The 20,467-nt window shown below is 40.0% G+C and overlaps 1 protein-coding gene across 14 annotated transcripts in view; it reads right to left on the bottom strand.

Annotated features, from left to right (window-relative positions):
• The window catches only part of APBB2 (amyloid beta precursor protein binding family B member 2), a 397,886-nt gene that overhangs the window by 239,254 nt on the left and 138,165 nt on the right, over nt 1-20,467 (bottom strand). For 13 of the 14 annotated variants that reach the window (XR_007151499.1, XM_047855461.1, XM_047855459.1 and 10 more), the window contains one exon: nt 11,048-11,163. The exons of the other annotated variant lie outside the window; for it this stretch is intronic. Coding sequence is in view for 10 of the 13 variants with exons in the window: in XM_047855461.1 (XP_047711417.1) it covers nt 11,048-11,093 (46 nt within the window). In the remaining 3 variants the exon portion in view is untranslated. The remainder of the gene's footprint in view (nt 1-11,047; nt 11,164-20,467) is intronic. 14 annotated transcript variants of the gene reach the window in all.

The following is a 20,467-nucleotide window of genomic DNA, read 5'->3' as shown; positions in this document are numbered from 1 at the left end:
AGAAAAAGAGAGATGGCCAACGCAAATGGCAAAATCTGCGTCCAAGAGCTAAAAATAGTAGAAAGTCTGAAAGAGGCTTTGTATTGAAACAACTGCAGAATACAAAAACAGGATAGCATGAAAGGACAGCAGGTGAATTTGAAAAAATCTACTTGAAATTGCAAGACTGAAGGAAGGAAGGAAACGAGATATACACACACACACGCACACACAGACACACACACTACGTATTATGTATATAGTGTACACGCACAAAAACACACATGCATACAAACAAGTTCAAGTTCCATACACTGAAAACAATTCTGTTAGGGGCATCTGGGTGGCTCAGCAGGTTAAGCTTCCGACTCTTGGTTTCAGCTCAGGTCATGACCCCACAGTTCATGAGATTGAGCCCCACAGCGGACTGTGTGCTGACAGTGTGGACAGCCTGCTTGAGATTCTGTCTCCCTCTCTTTCTGCCCCTCCCACAATCATGCGCACACGCACACATGCTCTGTCTCTCAAAATAAATAAACTTAAAAAAAGAGAACAATTCTGTTTATAACCACATCAAACAAGAATAAAATACTTAAAAATACATTTACTAAAGTAGAAATCTTGTACACTGAAAACTATAAAACATCACTATAAAACAGCCTAAATAAATGAAAGCTATCCACGTACATGTATTTGGAAGGCAATACTATGAAGACAGCAATATATCTCAAAATGATCTAAAAATTAAATGCAGTCCCTATTAAAGAAGTCATCTAGCTTCTTTGCAGAAATTATAAAACTTATCTCAATAAGGGAAAGAACAGTCCTTTGATAAACAGTCCTGGGACAACTAGATATGCACATACAGCAGAATGAACTGAACCACTGCTTGAGAACACATTAACTCAGATGAATCAAACACCCAAATGTAAGCACTAAAATTATAAGTTATTAGGAAAAAAATAGGACCAAATCTTCAATACCTTGGATTAGGCAATATTTATCAGACATGACATCAAAAATATAAACAACAAAAAACACAACTGCATCAAAATTTAAAACTTTTTGCTTTGAAGGACAATATCAAGCAAGTAAAAATACAAGCATTTTTCTCCTATTTCTGAATAGGAGAAAATTTTTATAGTAACCAGAATATATAAAGAAGAAAAGGATAAATAACCCAATTTAAAAATGAACGAAGGAGGGGCACCTGGGTCACTCAGTCGGTTAAGCAACCAACTCTTGATTTGGGCTCAGGTCACAATCTCGCATATTATTATGAGTTTGAGCCCTGTGTTGGGCTCTGCATGCTGACAGTGTGGAGCCTGATTGGGATTCTCTTTCCTTCTTTCTCTGCCTCTCCCCCGCTCGCTGGCTCACTCTCTCTCTCAAAACACGTAAACTTAAAAAAAATGTTTTTAAATGAACAAAGGATTTGAAAAGATGTTCAACATCATAAAATCATTAGGAAAATGCAAATCAAACCCAGAATAACATACTACTTCACAACCACTAGGACAGCTATAATCAAAAAGACAATAAAAAGTAATGTAAGGATGCCAAAAAAAGGGAACCCTCTCACATTACTGGTGGGATTGTAAAAGGGTCCACCTACTTTATGAAACTAAAAATTTCTCAAAAGGTTAAAATAGAGTTACCATATGACCCAGCAATTCTGCTCTCGTGTATATACCCAAGGGAAACGGAAACATTTGTCAACTCAAAAACTTGTACGTGAATATTCATGGCAACATTATTTAGAATACCAAAAAGCAGGAACAACCCAAATGTCCATAAAGGGATGAACAGAAAAACCAAATACGGGGCACCTGGGTGGCTCAGTCAGTTGAGCATCATCTGACTTTGGCTCAGGTCATGACCTCGTGGTTCATGAGCTCAAGCCCCAGCTGTGCTCAGCCTGTCAGCATAGAGCCCGCTCCAGATCCTCGGTCCCCCGCTCTCCTCCCCTGCTTGTGCTCTCTCTTTTTTAGAAAACAAAGAAAAACCAATGTGGTATATCTGTACGACGGAATATTATTCGACAACAAAAAAGAATGAAGTGCTGGGAAGTACTACAACATGGATGAAACTTGAAAACATTATGCTGGAGACACACACAGTAGCTCCGTGGTTTCTGAGGGGGAAGGGTGGGCAATTGTGGTGGTAACTCCTGATAGGCTCAGAATTTCCTTTCAGAGTGGTGAAAATGTCCTGGAATTAGACAGTGGTGATGGTCATGCGTCTTTGTGAATATACTAAATGCTACTGGATTTTATAATTTAAAGGGGTGAGTTTTGTAGAGTGTGAATTATATCTTGGTTAAGGGGAAAAACTCAACGGGCCAATTCAATAAGATCAGACACAGCCAAAGAACGAATTCGTGAACTGGAAGGTAGTTTGGGTGGAAACTGTAGAGAGTCAGCTAACAAGCAGGGTTTACTCCAACAGGATTTGGAGATTTGCCAGCAGAACAGTGTCTTGGGTTTGGCATCTCTCTATATCCTTCCTTGTACTAAACCTTGCCTCTTACTGCTGTCAGGTGACAGCAGTCCAACTTTGACAAGAGTACCTGGCACAGCAATTCAGAGATGAGTTGCTTGAGAGGAAACTAAGAATTCTCCAAGTGGATGCAGTAACTTCCCACACAAACACGTGTGTGTGTTAAGTTCATACAAGAGCAAATAGTTGGTAGTAAATAGAAAAGGGAAAAGCACAACATGGCAAGACAGAAGGAAGGTGTAGCAACCTGAATAATGTTGTCCCTTCCCCTTCAAAGATACTTACATCCTGATCCCCAGAGGCTGTGAAGTGACCTGATGTGGGCAAAATGGATTCTGCAGATGTGACGGGACTAAGTCTCCAGAGGGGGAGAGATTCTGGATATTTTGGGGGGCACTAAATGTAATTATAATTGTCTTTATAGGAGAAAGCAGAGTCAGATTTAACTACAGAGGGGGAGAAGGTGATGCAAGCCGAGACTAGAGCATCCACTTTGAAGACAGAGACAGGGGCCCCAAGACAAGAACACAGGAAATCCCAGAAGCTGAAAAAGTCAAAGCTACAGATTCTCCCCGAGAGAGAGGCTCCAAGTGGAATCAGCCCGGCTGACACCTGGGCAGCCCAGTAAGACCCCTTTCAGATGTCAGGTCTCCAAAATGGTAAGAGAATAAAACTGTTGTTTTAAGCCACTACGCAGTACTTTATTACAGCAGCAACAGAAAACATACAGGAGGTAGGAGGGAGAACAGGAAGATTTGGTAATTCAGCCTTGACAGAGATAAAAGAAACTGACCCTAAAAACATACAAGGGCATTTAGAGCCGTTTCCCATCTTGCAAAGGAGGAAACTAAGGAGATATGGGTGAGAAGGATAATGAGTCAGGCAGGTGCAAAACAGTGTGGGCTGTCACGTATAGAAAGAAGCTACCCGAATACAACCAAAGCTAGAGAACCGAGTGTGTTACAAAGCAGGATTCGGAAAAATTTGTAATGTGCAAGGAATTTCCACCCTCCGTCAATGCTAAGTAAGTTTTCAAGATAGTACTTATTTGTTCATTCATTCGATGTATATTTATTGAGCACTTACTATATGTCAGGCCCTGTACTTAATCACATTCATAATGGTTACTCAAAACTTTTCCTATCAGAAGCACACTAGGAAGTGGATGTTATCACACTGTCTCAGCTAACTAGATAAACCAAACCATTATCTTGTAAAAGCATTTTTAGGTTTATCACTGCTATTATGTAATAAAGTGGATTACCTTTACTTATTTGAATGTGATCACTCCCCTTTAAAAGCTCTTTGTCTTGGCCTATTTGCAGACATTTTAAGCAGTTAAAATCCAAGTTTAAATAATACTTCACTACCCATTCATTTTCTGAGTTCTACGTTTGGAATTCATTTGCTCTGATTTTGACTTGGTTCTCCCTACGGCCAAACATCACTCACTGTTCTTTCTCGAAAATAAATATAATTGAATTTTTCAACTAGAGATTGCCTAAATATCATCCAGTCCAACTCCTCAATTTACAGATGTCATAAATAAGACTCAGTTGGTTATTTTTTTTTAATTTTTAAAAAAATTATTTATTTTCATAGAGAGACAACATGAGCAGGGGAGGGGCAGAGAGAGAAAGAGAAAGAGAAATCGAAAGAGAAAGAGAAAGACAGAGAGAGAGAGAGAGAGAGAGAGAGAGAGAGAGAGAGAGAGAGAGAATCCCAAGCAGACGCACACTGTCAGCACAGAGCCCGATGTGGGGCTTGAATCCATGTACCATGAGAACATGATCTGAGCTGAAATCAAGAGTCTGATGCTCAATGCACTGCACTAAGCCACCCAGATGTTCCAAGACTCAGTTGGTTCTAATAACTTGTCCATGCCTTTAGCTCTACTTGGCAGGCCCAGGTCTGGACTCAGGCCTCCTGTCTCCCTATCCAGGGCTCCGCAGCAATCACAGGCTGTTTGCTCTCCAACACAGAGTTCTAAGTGCGGGGACTCTCCTATTTTAATTAAACTCCTCAGGCTACTGCCATATGAAAATCCTGGCAACTTGTCTTTTTAAAGAACTAGACATTTAACTTAAAACCAATAGAAGGGCGCCTGGGTGGCTCAGTCGGTTAAGCATCCGACTTCGGCTGAGGTCATGATCTCACTGTTCCCAAGTTTGAGCCCCAACATCGGGCTCTGTGCTTACAGCTCAGAGCCTGGAGCCTGTTTCAGATTCTGTGTCTCCCTCTCTGTCTCTGCCCCTCTCCTGCTCATGCTCTGTCTCTCTCTCTCTCAAAAATAAACATTAAAAAATTAAAAAAAAAATAACACAATACAAACCACACACAATGAAAACAAGTTACATTATCTGCACAAAAAGAAGTTGAGTTTTTTTACATTTGCATCATACATATTTCATGCAGCTGATTTTCGGCTACTGAACAGATAAAAAAAAGTTAAGCCTCGATATGAGGGAAAAAAAAGAAAATGCAAACTATAACAATAAGGATAGCATTTTTAACCTATCATATCAGAAAGTGTTTTTTTATCCTTGGGTTTCCAGAATAGGAAGAAATGTTCAGTCTTCACACAAGGGCGATGGAATGGAAATAGATACAACTTCTCCAGAGGGCAGTTCGGGTGTGCATAGCAATGTCTTTATAATGTCCAAACAATCTTTTAACTCAGCAGTTTCACCTATGGCCATTTCTTAAGGAGAAAAATAGAGTTACGAGTGATGATTAATCCAGAAGGACATCAAGAGATTGGAAATACCCTAAATGCTCAACAGTGGGTGATTGGTAATCACGATATACCCATGCAATGTAATAATGTGTTAGATTGTTAAAAATCACATACTAAAAGAAGATTTAATGTCAGAAATTTGCATGATGAATTAGTGACAAAAAGCACATCGTAACATAAGACATGCTGTATGATCACAATAATGTTTAATCTAAAGGTACCAATGCACCAAGACCATAAAAACACATCCAAAATGTTAAGGATGGGTTTTTTTCTTTGTGCTTTTCGGTATTTATACATTTTCTAAGATAAATGGATCTTTTTTTCTCCCATCAGACAGAGGAAGAATTTAATCAGCGTTATTTTTAAAATCTTGTTCCTTTAGGGGCACCTGAGCAACCGACTTTGGCTCAGGTCATGATCTGTTTGTGAGTTCGAGCCCCATGTTGGGCTCTGTACTGACAGCTCAGAGCCTGGAGCCTGCTTTGGATTCTGTGTCTCCCTCTCTCTCTGTCCCTCCCCCACTCATGTTCTGTCTCTCGCTGTCTCAGAAATAAACATTAAAAAAATAATAATAATAAAATAAAATCTTGTTCCTTTAACATTCCCCAATTCCAATATCCCCTCACTGTTCAGGGAATCTTATTACTAAAACTATGAGACTCCCCAAGGACTCCTCAGCTGTGATCACCAGCATCTGGACAATCCTGCAGGACTTCCTCCTACACCAGGAAAACCGATTAAAACCAGAGCAGAAAGCCCCTCTCTCGGGTGACTGCGTCATTTCCTGCCTGTCCTGGGCACTGAAACCCACTTGACTATTAATGATCTTGAGCACTGCTCTCAGACTTCTGGACTCAATGCAAATTCTGAAAGTTTCCTCACACCCCAGCTGAGTTCAGAAACTCAGCTCCTTCCCACTCCCCCACCACCAATTCTGTCCAAGGACGCTTTCCACTAGCATGTGATCTCTTAGGCCAGTGCTTTCCAAACTGGGAGCTGAGACCCATTAATGGATATGGAAAATCAATGTAACAGGTCCTAACCAGCCCTTTTTTAACCATGGTAAAAGTTGTTCTTTAACGTCAAGCAGCCTCCCTGCATTCAACTGTTTTTACTTCCTCCCTCTGGAATACCACACAGATAGTCTACCGCTGGCCACAGCTGGTTTTAAGCTGCCAGGAAAGTAAACGTACTAGTCTAGAAAGATATTTATGACACTTTGTTGAGTAAACACCATGGACGACACTATCCCATTTCTGTAAATAATCAGAAAATAAATATATCGAGAGAGAATATTTGACTTACAGAAGGGTATTCAACAAAGGCATAAAATGGTTAATCTCTTGGTATGTGGAGGTGTAAGAGCTTATTTTCTCTTTATCTTTAATTTTTTCTATATTAAACATGTATTACTTGTATGACTTAAAAGTGTTATTACCATTATGGTATTTATTACTATTACTCTTTCTACACAAAGTGCTCTCTTAAGGCCTCTGTGTCATTTGTGGCTCCCGAGTTTAAAAGAGGTAAGAGAGAGAGACAGATGTCGGCATTCTTTGATGCTGAATCTTGTAGGTCTTTAAGACCTGTATTTACCAAAAGCCCTGGTGTGGAGAACTTGTGAGTGGAAACCACCTAAATAAATGATCACCAGGTCACTAGACAACCCCAGCGTAGGAGAGAATACAGATGGGGACAAGGTCAGGCGGGGTGGGGTGGAGGGGATAAAACCCAGGCTCAAACTGCAACTCTGCTCTGACAAGTTACTTTTCTGTTTCAAGCGTCAGTTTTCTTATCTGTGAAATGGGGACAACACAATGAATCTTTACAAACCAATGCCTTTCATGGCACCTGGGTGGCTCAGTCGGTTAAGCATCCAACTCTTGATTTTGGCCGAGGTCATGATCTCAGGGTTCATGAGATTGAGCCTCATGTCAGGCTCTGCGCTGATAGCATGGAGACTGCTTGGATTTCTCTCTCTCCCTCTCTCTCTCTCTCTCTCTCTCTCTCTCTCTGCTCCTCCCCTGCTCTCGCTCTCTCTCAAAATAAATAAACTTAAAAAACAAAACAAAACGAAGCCTTTCATTAATGACACCAAGGAAGTCAAGAAGGGAAGGCCAAAAGAAACGGTTGTGTGTGCCTGTCACTGTTTAAACGTTTTAAACAGAAATTTCTTAAGTGCAGGAAAGGAGGAAACAGCTACCCTCAGAGAGGGAAAGGAAGGTGGAAGCAGAGCCAGGGGTAGGTGAGCAGCATGTGTTGAAGCATCGGACTGCCCTGGAGGCAAGCTCGGCCCAGAGCTCTCGAAAATGCTCACGGGGGGCTTCCTGCAGACAATTATCAGATCGCATCCCAAACCCAAAGTGATGCTACAATTATCTAAGGATCTACCATAGATAAAGCGCTGTCCTCACAGGCAGAGAAGACGAGGGAAGTGAAAAAAGAGTTCAGTGTCAAAGTTCAGACCAAGTATATAAAGATTCCAAAATATAAAGAGCCATTTGGGACATAAGCTTCAGGAGGGAGATTTTAAAAAAAAATTTTTTTTTTCAACGTTTATTTATTTTTGGGACAGAGAGAGACAGAGCATGAACGGGGGAGGGGCAGAGAGAGAGGGAGACACAGAATCGGAAACAGGCTCCAGGCTCTGAGCCATCAGCCCAGAGCCTGATGCAGGGCTCGAACTCACGGACCGCGAGATCGTGACCTGGCTGAAGTCGGACGCTTAACCGGCTGCGCCACCCAGGCGCCCCAGGAGGGAGATTTAAGAGCTACCTGGGCACGTGCTACTACTATCTGGGAAACCAGGGAAGCTTCCTGGGAATGAGGGCAATTCTGCTACACCCTAAAGCCACAGTAGAGTTGCAGCAGGTGGTCAAAAGATGGATCTGAATTCCAGAGAGGGAACGGCACAGGGACCCAAAGGCACCAGTATGTCTCGGTGGGAGGAGCCCACTGAGGCTAATGTAAGATATCTGCTGAGGAGGAATACTACCAACAAAAACTATTATTAACCATGAGTCAGGGGTACTAAAATAAGGGGCAGCGAAAGAAAACGTGGAGGACTCAAATGTCAGGGTGACCTTCTAGACGGTGGGGATGCACGAAACATTCTCCACAGGGATGCCATTAGGTGAATTTGGCCGGATGTATGAGTCCAATTTGCGGGGAGAGGGACTGCAGGCCAGAGGTCAGGAGACTATGGCCACAGTCCAGATCCTGACAGCTACAGCTGGCACAGCTGAAGGCACGCAGGAGAATGGCTAGGTGCGAACACACAAAAAAACAAGGATGCAATCTTATTAGCCAGTCCCAGGATAGTTTTCAAACTCTAGTCTCAACGCAAGCACTAATATCTGCCTGAAAAGAGTGGGGAGATCACCTCTAGCTATTGACTTCTTATTCTGGTGTTCAATGGATGCCATGCCCCATTCCACCAAAGAACAGCAACCTATCCTGAAAGAAGACAGTGCTGAAAGGGAAAATGACGATCCTAAGACAGAAACATTGAAAATCTAAAACTCCAATTTGCCATATGAGCCTCAAAAATTGTTCAGAGCACAGCACTGTATACTATCAACCCTGGACTGATGGTTCTGACCACACTTAAGGACAAAATCATAAACTCTACAGAGAATTTCTTTTCCCTTGAAATATTTTCTCTCCTCCAGGGAACATTGTGGCCCTGTTCAGACCTAGTACCGGTCCAGAAACCCCAGGTCATCTTAATTTTCTTGCCTCAGGTGACAGGAGACAGAGCAGCTGAGGGTAATGTTTCCTACCACTAAGAGTGGCCACTAAAGAACGTCAGCTGGAGGTTTCAACAAGCAAATCTTATTTCGTAATCAGGAGAAGGGAGATACAAGGGGGGAGAAAGGGGAGAACGGAAAGCACACCACAGAAAATAAATGATGGTTTTTTAATATATGGAACTAAGGGTGCAACAACACTATTAAGAAGGAGAGGAAAGGCACGAAAGGGTGAGAACTACATTCTAGTTCCAAGGAATCATCTGTGTGCCCACCACAAAATGCAGCCACTCATCTTCGTTCCCACCCGGAAAAAAGCACCATGCACAGCAGAGGCCTCTGGGAAAGGCTAGCACATCCCTGGCACCCAGGAAGGGTAAAACAAGGACGTTTTTCTCCTAGAGAGTTCTTCCTAAGTCAAGTGAAGAAGAAATGCTTCCGTTCAATTACTCAACAGCCCAGTCTGCTGTGAAGCTCAAAGCCCCCTTGGAAAGCTCCAAAGATGTATGGTGAATCACTCACGCAGACAGTGAACGATGAGCTGGTCCACATACATAATTTTCTAAGTAAATTTACTTCTTCCACCCTGAGAACCCTGACAACGTTCAAACTTTTAACCATTTTGAAAGATGAATTTCTTCAAAGTATATTAGATTGAACCACATAAAATTAGCATTTTTGTAGGACAAAACTGGTCAAAAAATAACAAATTCATATGTTTCAATCATAGTACATGGCTTCCAACTTCTTTTTCACAGCAGGAATAGGCAAATTTTTTCTCAACAGGACAGATCGCAGATAGTTTAGGCTCTGAGGGCCAAGAGGCAAAGTAGATTATGTAGGTGCTTACATACCCATTTAAAAATATAAAAACAATTGTCAGGTCCTACAAAAACAGGTGTAGGCTGGATTTGGCCCATGGGCTAGTTTGCTGACCTCTATCTTACAGTGTATAAGGGTAAATTTTTTCTGATGTTCACTATGAAAACTGCTAATTTTAGGGTAACATAATAATGCTGTTGGAAGATACTAAAGTATACGTGTAAAAGCTGTTTATCCCCCCACTGTGGGCTGTTATCGCTGGTGGTTGGTCTGAATCTCTGCTCTGTTGTCAGCTCTCCCTTCCTCCACTGCTTCTAACAACCTAGCTTATATTTTAGAAGCAATGGTCTGGGAGAGGGTTTGAGGGCAGTTCTAACTTTTCTATGAAGAAAAACATGGAGGTGTACAAGGAAATGGGACTTGATATGAATAAACATTGAAAAGAATACGGGAGCAAAGGCACTCTGGGAAATTACCCCAAGCACACCCCTGATTTGAAGCCAAAATTCCAGAGGTCCAAAGGAAGCAACAAAAGCAAATAAATATGTAAACAGCTGGCCCAAACTTTACTAAAAGTCTAAATGGGGCAAAAAATAAGTTTAAGACAAACTCTCCTTTATAGAAATAGGAGAGATTATTAAAGGGGAAATAATAATTTTTCTCCTAAATTAATCTGAGATAGAGACACACAGGAAAAGGCCACAACAGTAGCCATTCTTGAAAGACTATAATTGGAAAAACAAGTTTTGTGAGACACTGAAAGTCATCGCTGAGGAAATCAGGAGTTTCCTCCTTTGGAGAATGCTAACAAATAAAGAGTCGGGGGCTCTCTCCTTAACACGTATTCAACAACGCCATGCCCAGAGGACTTCTCTTCTTGGTCCAGGAATTTTTTTACTTAAAAGAATTGTAAAAATCAGTGGGAAATGATTTTAATTTATGGCACTCCTACTGTTTCAAATGTTATATATTGTGATGAAAAGGAAAACTTAAAAAAAAAAAAAACCCTATCTATGAGCGGATGCATTGAAACAGAAGAGGCAGACTGCTGATACATACTTCTGGCTTTCTAGGGCACTGGATTAGAAAAAGCCTAATTTAAATAACATTTCCCATCATTCAATATTAAAAACATACCCTAGAGCAACGCATCCTCCTGCATTTCTAAACACTCTCATTTAAATGTTACAAACCTTTACTGCAATAGTCTACAATGAAACTTAAAGGAAAAAAGAAGAGGGACCAATCCCATACGTACATGAGCTGCCTGGGTGACAGTGAGCCTCCGGGTACCGTCTGCCCATAGCGACCAGTCAGCACATTAGCAGGGGCCTCGGCAGTTTCCAAGTACTCAGGAAAGACTGAGATGGTTAGCTGTCGTGAGGGATAGGGGTGGGGGTGGGGTGAGACAAAAAAAAAAAAAGTAGAAACAAAACAGATTTAGGATAATGACTGCATTTTTTTTCATTAAAATGCTAATGATGACCACAAATTTCCAGCTAACCACATTTATGAATTATTCATAGTCACATGCAAGATGAAGTCCCCCTGTCACTGCAGGCACGCACAGAGCCTACTGATGGTTAGCATGTGGCCCCTGTAATAAGTGTGACAGAAGTGCAGGTCACTGCAAGTCTATCCATCAGGGCTGGCCCTCCCTGGCCCTCTTCAGAAGACCAGGCAATCCCACCCACAATTTGTTGGTGTTCCCCTCAACTCTTCCTTAAAGTCAAGGAACAACGCTAGCCTGGTTCTTTGTTGTGACATCTGAACTAATATCCTGTAAAAACTCTAAAAGCTTGAGAGAAAAAAAGAAATCTGCTGTACTGGGTAGAGAAGACATCAGACTGACTTTTTAAGCAAACTTTCCATTGAAGTATTACATAAATATAGAAAGAGTACACATACCATTAAGTAAACAGCTCAATGAATTTTCCTAAACTGAACACACCAGATCAAAACCTAGAACATTATCAGCACCCCAGAAGCCCCCTTCATGTCCCCTCCTGAAGTCAACTGAATGCAAAGATTACTTCTGCTCATTTTTGTAGACATCACGTTGATTTGCTGTCATTATTAATTTCGCATTTAAAAAACATACACTGAACACTCCTATATGCCAGGCACTGAAATCCACAACCCTCTGATATTAGAAGAATATTAGAATTAGAGGAATAAAGACAAACCTAGTTACAGCAAGGTTGTAGGTAAGAGCATTGGGATGTTGGAGGCAATAGATGAAATGACAATAATGCTGTAGATAAAACAGCTGGGAAGGCTCTTTACTGAGAAAGGGTTGACATGTAAATTGTTTGACAACCTCGATCTTGAAAATCTTGGTTTCTTACTCATGCTACCCTCCAAAATTGAAACAGCCCAACCCTATTTTAAGGTAAATAAACACATACACCAGTGCATATCAGGACGGATAGGGGCATCTTGAGGCGAGCACATCGATAGTAGAACTTAGCAGTATGAAAAAGCATCTTGTAAGTAAAACATCCAGAAGAACAATCTGCTTAAAATGACCTTTGGCTTGGGGTGCCAACATTGCCAAAGGTTTACATAAGTTTCATTCAGTGAAACCAGTACCCACCATCTCACAAGGCTTCAGAAGATGCTTCGATTCAAAGACCTCTCCAAGCATGACCAGATGAATAAAAATGAAGAGTCAGACATTTGAAAATAAAGACAAGGAAAGGGAGTACAGTTGGCCATGGCTCCTGCCTCTAAGATTGCCCAGCGTAATGCTTCTTCAGACAGCAGCAACGCCATCCCCCTCAGGCTCCTGTCCACTTTCCACCTCAGGTTCTGGCAAATTCAGAAGTGCGGGAAATGACTTAGTTCTTGGAAAGCACTCCAATAAATACAAAACAGCAAGGTTCATTAGAAAGTCTAATGCAACGGAAAACACCTTAAAAAGTAGATTTTAGGGGCGCCTGGGTGGCGCAGTCGGTTAAGCGTCCGACTTCAGCCAGGTCACAATCTCGCGGTCCGTGACTTCAAGCCCCACGTCGGGCTCTGGGCTGATGGCTCAGAGCCTGGAGCCTGTTTCCGATTCTGTGTCTCCCTCTCTCTCTGCCCCTCCCCCGTTCATGCTCTGTCTCTCTCTGTCCCAAAAATAAATAAAAGTTGAAAAAAAAAAAAAAGTAGATTTTATGTTCTGTAGGCAGATTTTGTGATCTCAAAAGTTGTGAGGCTTCAAGAGCTGTTCTATTCTGTTACCATGAACATCTCCAGGCCATCTTTGGAAGATGGCTGAATTTCAGAATTCTAGATAAACATGTCACTGTCATTAAGTCAGCCAGGATGGACATGGTTCCAAAGAGATCAGAAACCTAACTGGGCCATTCCTCTTTGCATCCCCAGGGCATAGGATTCATAGCAAGCAGTCAACAAGTATGGAATAAATCGACAAGCCAGTACATAAGTCAAGAGCTCTCACAACTAAGAGGTAAAGAGGCTAATTAAATGGTGAGAACAGGAATAGTCTATTCCTTCTTTTCTCAACCTAATTGACTCAAAGCCAAGCTGCAAATCAGACTCAACTGCATTTACTCTCCTCCTCACAGAAAAAAATCTTTATGAACTCATAAATGCATATAGTGTGGTAAGAGGATTCAGAAAAAATGAAATTATGAAAAACAGGATGCCTCATAAATGGGAAAGTAGCTAGGTGCGAACATTTTGAGCATGCAAAGGAATAGAAATTGCCCACTTTACATCTGTCTGCCTTCTTTGTTACCCTTCTGTGTGAAGGACAGGACGTCATTACTCTAACAGCATGGTGCCTCTCCTCCCAGATGCTCATTCACACAGCAACCTCCTCAGGTTCAACCCACTGGGGCAACAGATAGTAATGAGATAATCAAGTCTGGCTTCCTTGAAAATCCAGAAAATTCACCTACTACAGGTCTATGTTTTTGTCCCTAATATATATTTATATTATTCATCATTTCGCGTCTTTTACAACACATAAGCTCTGTGGTATCACTGATCCTACTGAACACATTATACACATTATACGCCAGCACACTGCGGTACTGTCTGGAAATAACTTTAATGATTAAATTTCCCAAAGCCAGGAAGCGTGGGTTGTTGCTGCTTTTTGTTTTGTTTTGTTTGCTTGTTGTTGTTTTTTTTTTAGTAGGTATTGTGGGACATTTTTCTGACTGTAAAAAAATAACTCAGTCCTAAAAACATCAAATCTGTTTCTGCCCATCTGATCAGCCAATACCCCAAGAAGGAAACACATCTTTGAGACTACCATTCTTTTTCCTATTTTTAAGAATACTAAGAAACCAAGAGGAACAATGCACTATTCACTCAAATGCAGGCCATTGAGGGGAGAAGAGGGATATTTATGCCAGTCCACAAAATGTTTAGTGTGCAACTTTTTAATTACTATATTTATGGGACTATCCATAATATATTCACTAACACAAATGCTCTACAGGGCCATTTATCCTCAACAAATACATTAATGTTTCCCTCCTCTTCTACAAACCCTTATTATGCTGATGTGAGGCAAAAATGCCAAGAATTCTCCCCAAAATAAACATTTCATGTCAACAACCACTTGCTCCACTATCTCCCTTTTTAACTATTTTATGATATTGTAGCATCTCTACTTAAGTATTTGCTGCTATTGACCTAAAAGACAAATCTGTAAACAAAATGTTAAAAAAAAGACTTTGTTTAATGAACCATTTTTTGATAAGAAAGCTGGTGCAAGCTACTAAAAAAAATTGGTTATGCTCCTCAAAAATATTCTATAACTCATTATAATTCTCTGCCTCACTATGCTGTTATAATACTATATAATTTCTGCTTTTTAGAAACCGCAAGGAGGAAGAAGATCTTGAGAATGATCAAGATTTTCATAACAGTTGAAGGACTGACTACCCATCTAAGTAATAAAATGGGTTTAGCTTCAACCGTACTGGATTAAATTTTTTTTCTAAAATGTAATGCCTTCTTGGAACATACAGAATATAATTAATCTTTGGTGACATGGGATCATCAATATGACTACCAATTATCTTGCTCCGTTGGAACATGAAAACACTGAACTAAAGGAGCTGGCTCAGGGGATACTGGGCAGAGGCTGAGTTTCTACGGCCATGACCAGAGCTGGCAGGATTGGAGTTCCTCCCAAAGCCAACAGGACACTGAGAATCAAAACTAAGATTGCTGAGGTTCAAACAGCAAGGAAAGTACAGGTATAAAAACACCCTGGAGAGCTAAAGGTGAAATCCAAGTTACAGATCCAGGTCTAGAACCAAGCAGAGTCAGGATCCTAGAGGAAGAAACAATCAATGGAATAGAGGGACAGGGTGCAATACTGGTTTTGTGCGCACTGCTGGTAAATGGAACACACCTGCTTATGAAGGCCAGTGGCGAGACAAGCTTCGGAGGCACAGAGGGCTGTCTGCTCTTCTACTCAAAGGCCGCTGACTGCTCTGCTCCAGGAGACACTTTGTCTGCCTTTCATAGTTTGATTATCTCCTCGCCCTCGCCCCAACCCTCAAGAGTCAAGTCTCATTGCAGTCAGAGTAGGAACCTTTCCCTTTCTCAAGTCAGCTATGATTTTGGAAACCAAATAAAATTTAGAAGAGAATGAAACTTAAAATACCAAACTCCAGATAAGGTGTGAAGGGCACAGTGCACAGATTCTGAACCTATACTTGGGCAGCTGAGATGTCTTCTTTGTTTTTTCCTTGGTTCTTACAGAATGCAAATAGTAGGGTTCATTTGAAGCCAGTTAGTACAAACACAGCCAGGCCTAAAACATGCCCTGGGGTGATATTTGTAAGTTGACTACTGTTATTTAACAAGGACTTCTTCTAGAGAGATCCAATAAGCCATGTATCTAGAAACACAATGGAATTAATTGCTCTGCCATGAAGCATCTGTGGGGATGTGGGAATAAACTCAAGGGTTGGATGAATGAGGGTTTTGCCACTGGAGAATTAAGTGGTTGGGGGCAAGTCGATTACCCTCTATGCCTCATCTGTAAAATGGGTTAATGATACCTACCTTGTAAAGGTGTGAATAAGAACAAAATGTACAGCTCAGATGATATCAACAAATGTAAATTAAACCTTAATTAAGTGGAAGCACCGCACAGAAGCCCCTATGACACACAGATCTTTATTTAGAGCTGAGAAAGTCATCTGCCTTGTGGTTTCCACCCAATTCTTGCCAACTCATATGATAAGATTCCTTCCCCAAATTATTTTCAGCAGAACTTTTGGTTTATAAAATGTTTTTAACTTAACTGCTTAAATAAGAAGTATAAGTACTACTGCATTTTCAGATTTAAAAAAAAAGCTAGAACGTAACCCCTCCCCCCCCCCATTATGGTATTCTCAATGTGTTTCTTTCTGAACATTTTCTCATCCGAGTTAGTTCTTTTCTCTTTTTCCCATTTTTTTTCTTTTTTGAGTCTTTTTGGATCTTTCTTCTCTCTTTAAGTCAAGGCTTGCAGAAACAGTAATTAACATCTTTATGTTATTCGGAAGTTTATAAAGCACTTTCAAATACATTACTTTATTTCCCTTAAATTACTTCTACTTGCTTCTCTTTAGTTTCCCTTGCCCCACTTTCTAAAACACAGGCAGAACTTTCTAAAATCAGCAAAGTAGCAATTTTTACCTTTCCAACTGCCAACACATTAATACACAATACTTTGTACAACTGTCTAAAGTATACAGTATACCTAAATCCTAACACATCCAATTCTTCTTGTGAGCAATTTTTTTTTTCTCTGCAGTGATGATCTTTTGAAGTTAATATACAGCAAGAATTATGTAAATAAATGTACTGACATCTTAAAATAAGACAGGTGAATGAATCTCTTTAGGAATCATCAAAAATAATAAATGAAAAATAAAAGGTGAAAAATGCAAAAGGATAAAGTTCTTGTTTCAGCGTTCAGTAAAATTTCCATTATCTATCTTATCAGAGCTATTTTTCTCCAAGCTCTGCATTGAATAATCTGATTCTTAAATTTGTGAAAACCACAGGGGATGTGCCCATCTCATTAAAAAAGATGATCTTTTGAGTTATGATAATGAGAAAGAGCATCTATTTTTGGTTTTAAGGACAGAAGTATTTCCTGCTTGTTGCTCAGAGGCAGTGACACTTCTAGTAAGCTTTAGCACAAAACAGATGCCTAGCACTCTACCTATCGTGATGAAAACAAGAACCTTCGAACAGAATGTTTCCTCTCTGAACTTCTATATGCTCTCAGTCTTGATTTATCAACAAAGAACATGGAGCGCTTGAAACAGGAGAATATTAATTCTATCATGTGAAGGTAAACATTATTTTGTTTTTCGAAAAAAAAGATGTTCTAAACTCTAGATTAGGAGTAAGATCAGATTCCCTGATACTCATTCAAATCCTGCAGGACACAAAACCTTTAAAATTTGAATTAGCTTCCTCTTTGCTTTACGGTGATTGACTAGGCCCATAACAATTTTACAATCTTTGCTATACCTTAATAATATGTTAAACATTGTAAAAGAAAAAAATTACCTGTTATTGTTAAAATGGAAGTACTATTTAAAGACAAAGTTGAAAGAGATTATATACGGTCCAGATTCTGCTATGGTGTTTACATGTCCAATAATGTAAGCTCTGGCACATTATAAATGCTCCCACATTTCATAAGAGGGAGTGATTTTATCCTAGAAATGGAGAAGATGTCATGGTCTAATGTTGTTCTGTACAATCTACAGAGATAACTCATAAAAACGCAGTGTCCTGCACAATACAAGTGGGACCACATAGAAAAGAATGTTTTTCCACCTTGGACACAACTCAAATCAAACTAGTACAAAATCCAAGAAAGACTGAACCAAGTGAGATTAAGGTTATGGAAAAGCATAGAAAGTGGAAGTTATTTCTTTACAATGTTGAAAGTGTATATGGGGCACCTGGGTGGCTCAGTCGGTTGAGCTTTGGCTCAGGTCATGATCTTGCAGTTCGTGAGTTCGAGCCCCACACCGGGTTCTGTGCTGACAGCTCAGAGGCTGGAGCCTGCTTCAGATTCTGTGTCCTCCTCTCTCTCCGCCCCACAGAGCTTGTGCTCTGTCTTTCTCTGTCTTTCAAAAATGAATAAACATTAAAAAAAAAGAAAGAAATTGTATGTTATTTTTGTGACTGGGTTTGAGGTCACACTTAGAATTTATACTTTAGAGATAACTGAGCCTTTTTCCCGTTATCTACTCAAATCAAGAAAGGGTGACAACTAGCTCATTTTGACAATGAGTACATAACAGGAAAAAGGCTCCATTTTTGGATGAAACTGAAAAGTATAATAAATGGAATCCATCTTGGAATAACCAAATAAACTTTTCTTTAATGGACCAGACAACATGAATCCAAATTGAAAGGCCAGATATCAAAAGTTCACTAACAGGGATTTTCAGTTGTATGTGGTAGATTACAATCATGTGCTTAACTCTATTCCCTCTAAAATGCCACTAAATGACACTTAGCAAGAGGCAGAGACATACATATAACAAGAAAGAGAATGGAAGAGAAGAAACTTAATGGAAAAAAATTCTGGAAAATAGAAATCAGATGGGCCAATGATGAGTAAATTTGCAATGCAAGGACAGACAAAACTTAAATGTCTACAGACAGAACCGTCATGAAGAAGTAAGCCAATATGGGTTACTTAGGAACCTTAGGAAAGTGCAAATTCAGGCACAGTTTCATCAAAAGTCCAGGCTGGATGGAGAGGGCAGTGTGGAGATGCCACTGAAAACCAGAGTACTGCTTGCAAGATGTTTTAAGGAGCAAACTTCCAGATCCTTCTTCCACCATGAAGCCTGTAAACTATCTCTCCCTCCATCTCAGGTTTGCTCCTTGCAAAAGTTAAACCCAAGAAGGTCTGGCTGGACTCAGGACACTAGGAACAATGACCTAGTAGAGACATCACACTGAAAGAGAGGACTGAGTGAAAGTGGACACTTTGAATGGAGAGATCCACAGCCCCTTCCCTTGCTGGGTTTCTACAGCACCGGTCACATAGGAAATTAGAAGACTTTTCTAGAGAAACTAACCAGCCCGAGTAAAGAGATCTACTGTTACTAAAACTACAGACAAAGGGGGCTTCTGAAAAGAAAAAGCCATCCAATAGTAAGACCACCAGTTGACGAGAGAGAGAGCTTGTCAACTTGTTCATGCAGAGAACTTCCAATCAGTTTTCAGTGTCTCCACGTATATCAAATGGACAGCAATCACCAGACATGTGATGAAGAGTCTAACATGACAAATAGAAACTTTAAAAGGAAACAGAGTCAATGCTAGAAGCTTTGGAAACTTCATATATACATTATTAACTCCGATGGGTAAAAGATATTGCATCCATAAAGCAAAAAAGAAGAGGATGCTATAAAAATAGAAATATTGAGTGAACAGGAAAGAATTCTTAAAAATTCATATTATGATCATAGATATAAAAAATCCATAGAATGGTTAGAAAATAATAAAAGTAAATGCACCCTGGAGTAGAAGAAAAAATAAAAAACAGAGGTCAAAAAAAATTTAATAAACTGAAGGAAAAATACAAAAGTTCCAGCATTTGACAAGTAAGGGTTCCAAAAAAGAAAGAATACAAAAAACAATGGGAAGAAAATTATCTTCCACCACCCCCTACAAAATCTTCACAATAAATGAAAAAAGTTACAAAAACAAGGCACGTTATGATGGATTCTCAGAATATTAGGAGACTAAAAGGAAAGACTCTAAAGGCTTCCTCCCTCCGCTCAAAAAAGTCACGTGTAAAATAACCAGAAACAGAAAAGCTCCCAACAATTCAATAATAAAATTGGAAGCAGACAAAATGGAATGAGGCCTCCAAAACTCTCAGGGAAAATAATTTCCAACTTTAAATTCTATACCAATCATGTATGAGGAGAGACTAAATGATATTTTCACACTTGCCAGATCTCAAAAAAAAAAATACATCATACACACTCTTTCTCAAGAAGCAACTGGGCAATGTGCCTCCGCAAAAGAGAGACAAAACCAAGGGAGATGCCACCCATCCAGGTCAATTGAGAATTCCCAACATGATAGTAAAAGAAAATTCCAGGTCCACAGCTGTGCATAAGGTCTCAAGAGCAAAGTCCAGAATGGAGCACGCAAGCAGAAAGTTCTGGAGAAAAATGTCATACACACATATGTGCACATGTAAGAACTGAGAGACAAATCTGTTGTGTCTGACCTTATTTGAGAATTTGGGGATGAATAAGTGAATCAAAAAAAGGAACTTAAGTATGCTGCGCATAACAGAATATAAAGTCATAGTACACTGTATAGCTTAGCTGTGAAAAATATTTATAGTGAAAGTAAGCTGAGATACAACTATCTTAGAGAGTGAAGGAGAATAAAACAAAGCTAACTCCTAAAAACAAAACAAAACAGAAAACCCCAGGCTAACTCCTTAACTTCCTTCATAGGAATTCAATGTTTAATGTGCAAAATTGAAAAAAAAAAAAAAAAAAGAAATATCAATATGAATGTATTAATTAACTATATGGAAGTAAATATAAGAAAAAGAGCTGGGGGCCCCTGGGTGGCTCAGTCGGCTAAGCATCTGACTTCGGCTCAGGTCATGATCTCGCAGTTTGTGGGTTCGAGCATCAGGCTCTGTACGACA

Source organism: Prionailurus viverrinus, chromosome B1 (assembly GCF_022837055.1).
Source record: "Prionailurus viverrinus isolate Anna chromosome B1, UM_Priviv_1.0, whole genome shotgun sequence".
NCBI classification, from domain to species: domain Eukaryota; kingdom Metazoa; phylum Chordata; class Mammalia; order Carnivora; family Felidae; genus Prionailurus; species Prionailurus viverrinus.
The sequence above is the reverse complement of the archived record's forward strand: the minus strand, read 5'-3'. Positions and strand labels throughout refer to the sequence as shown.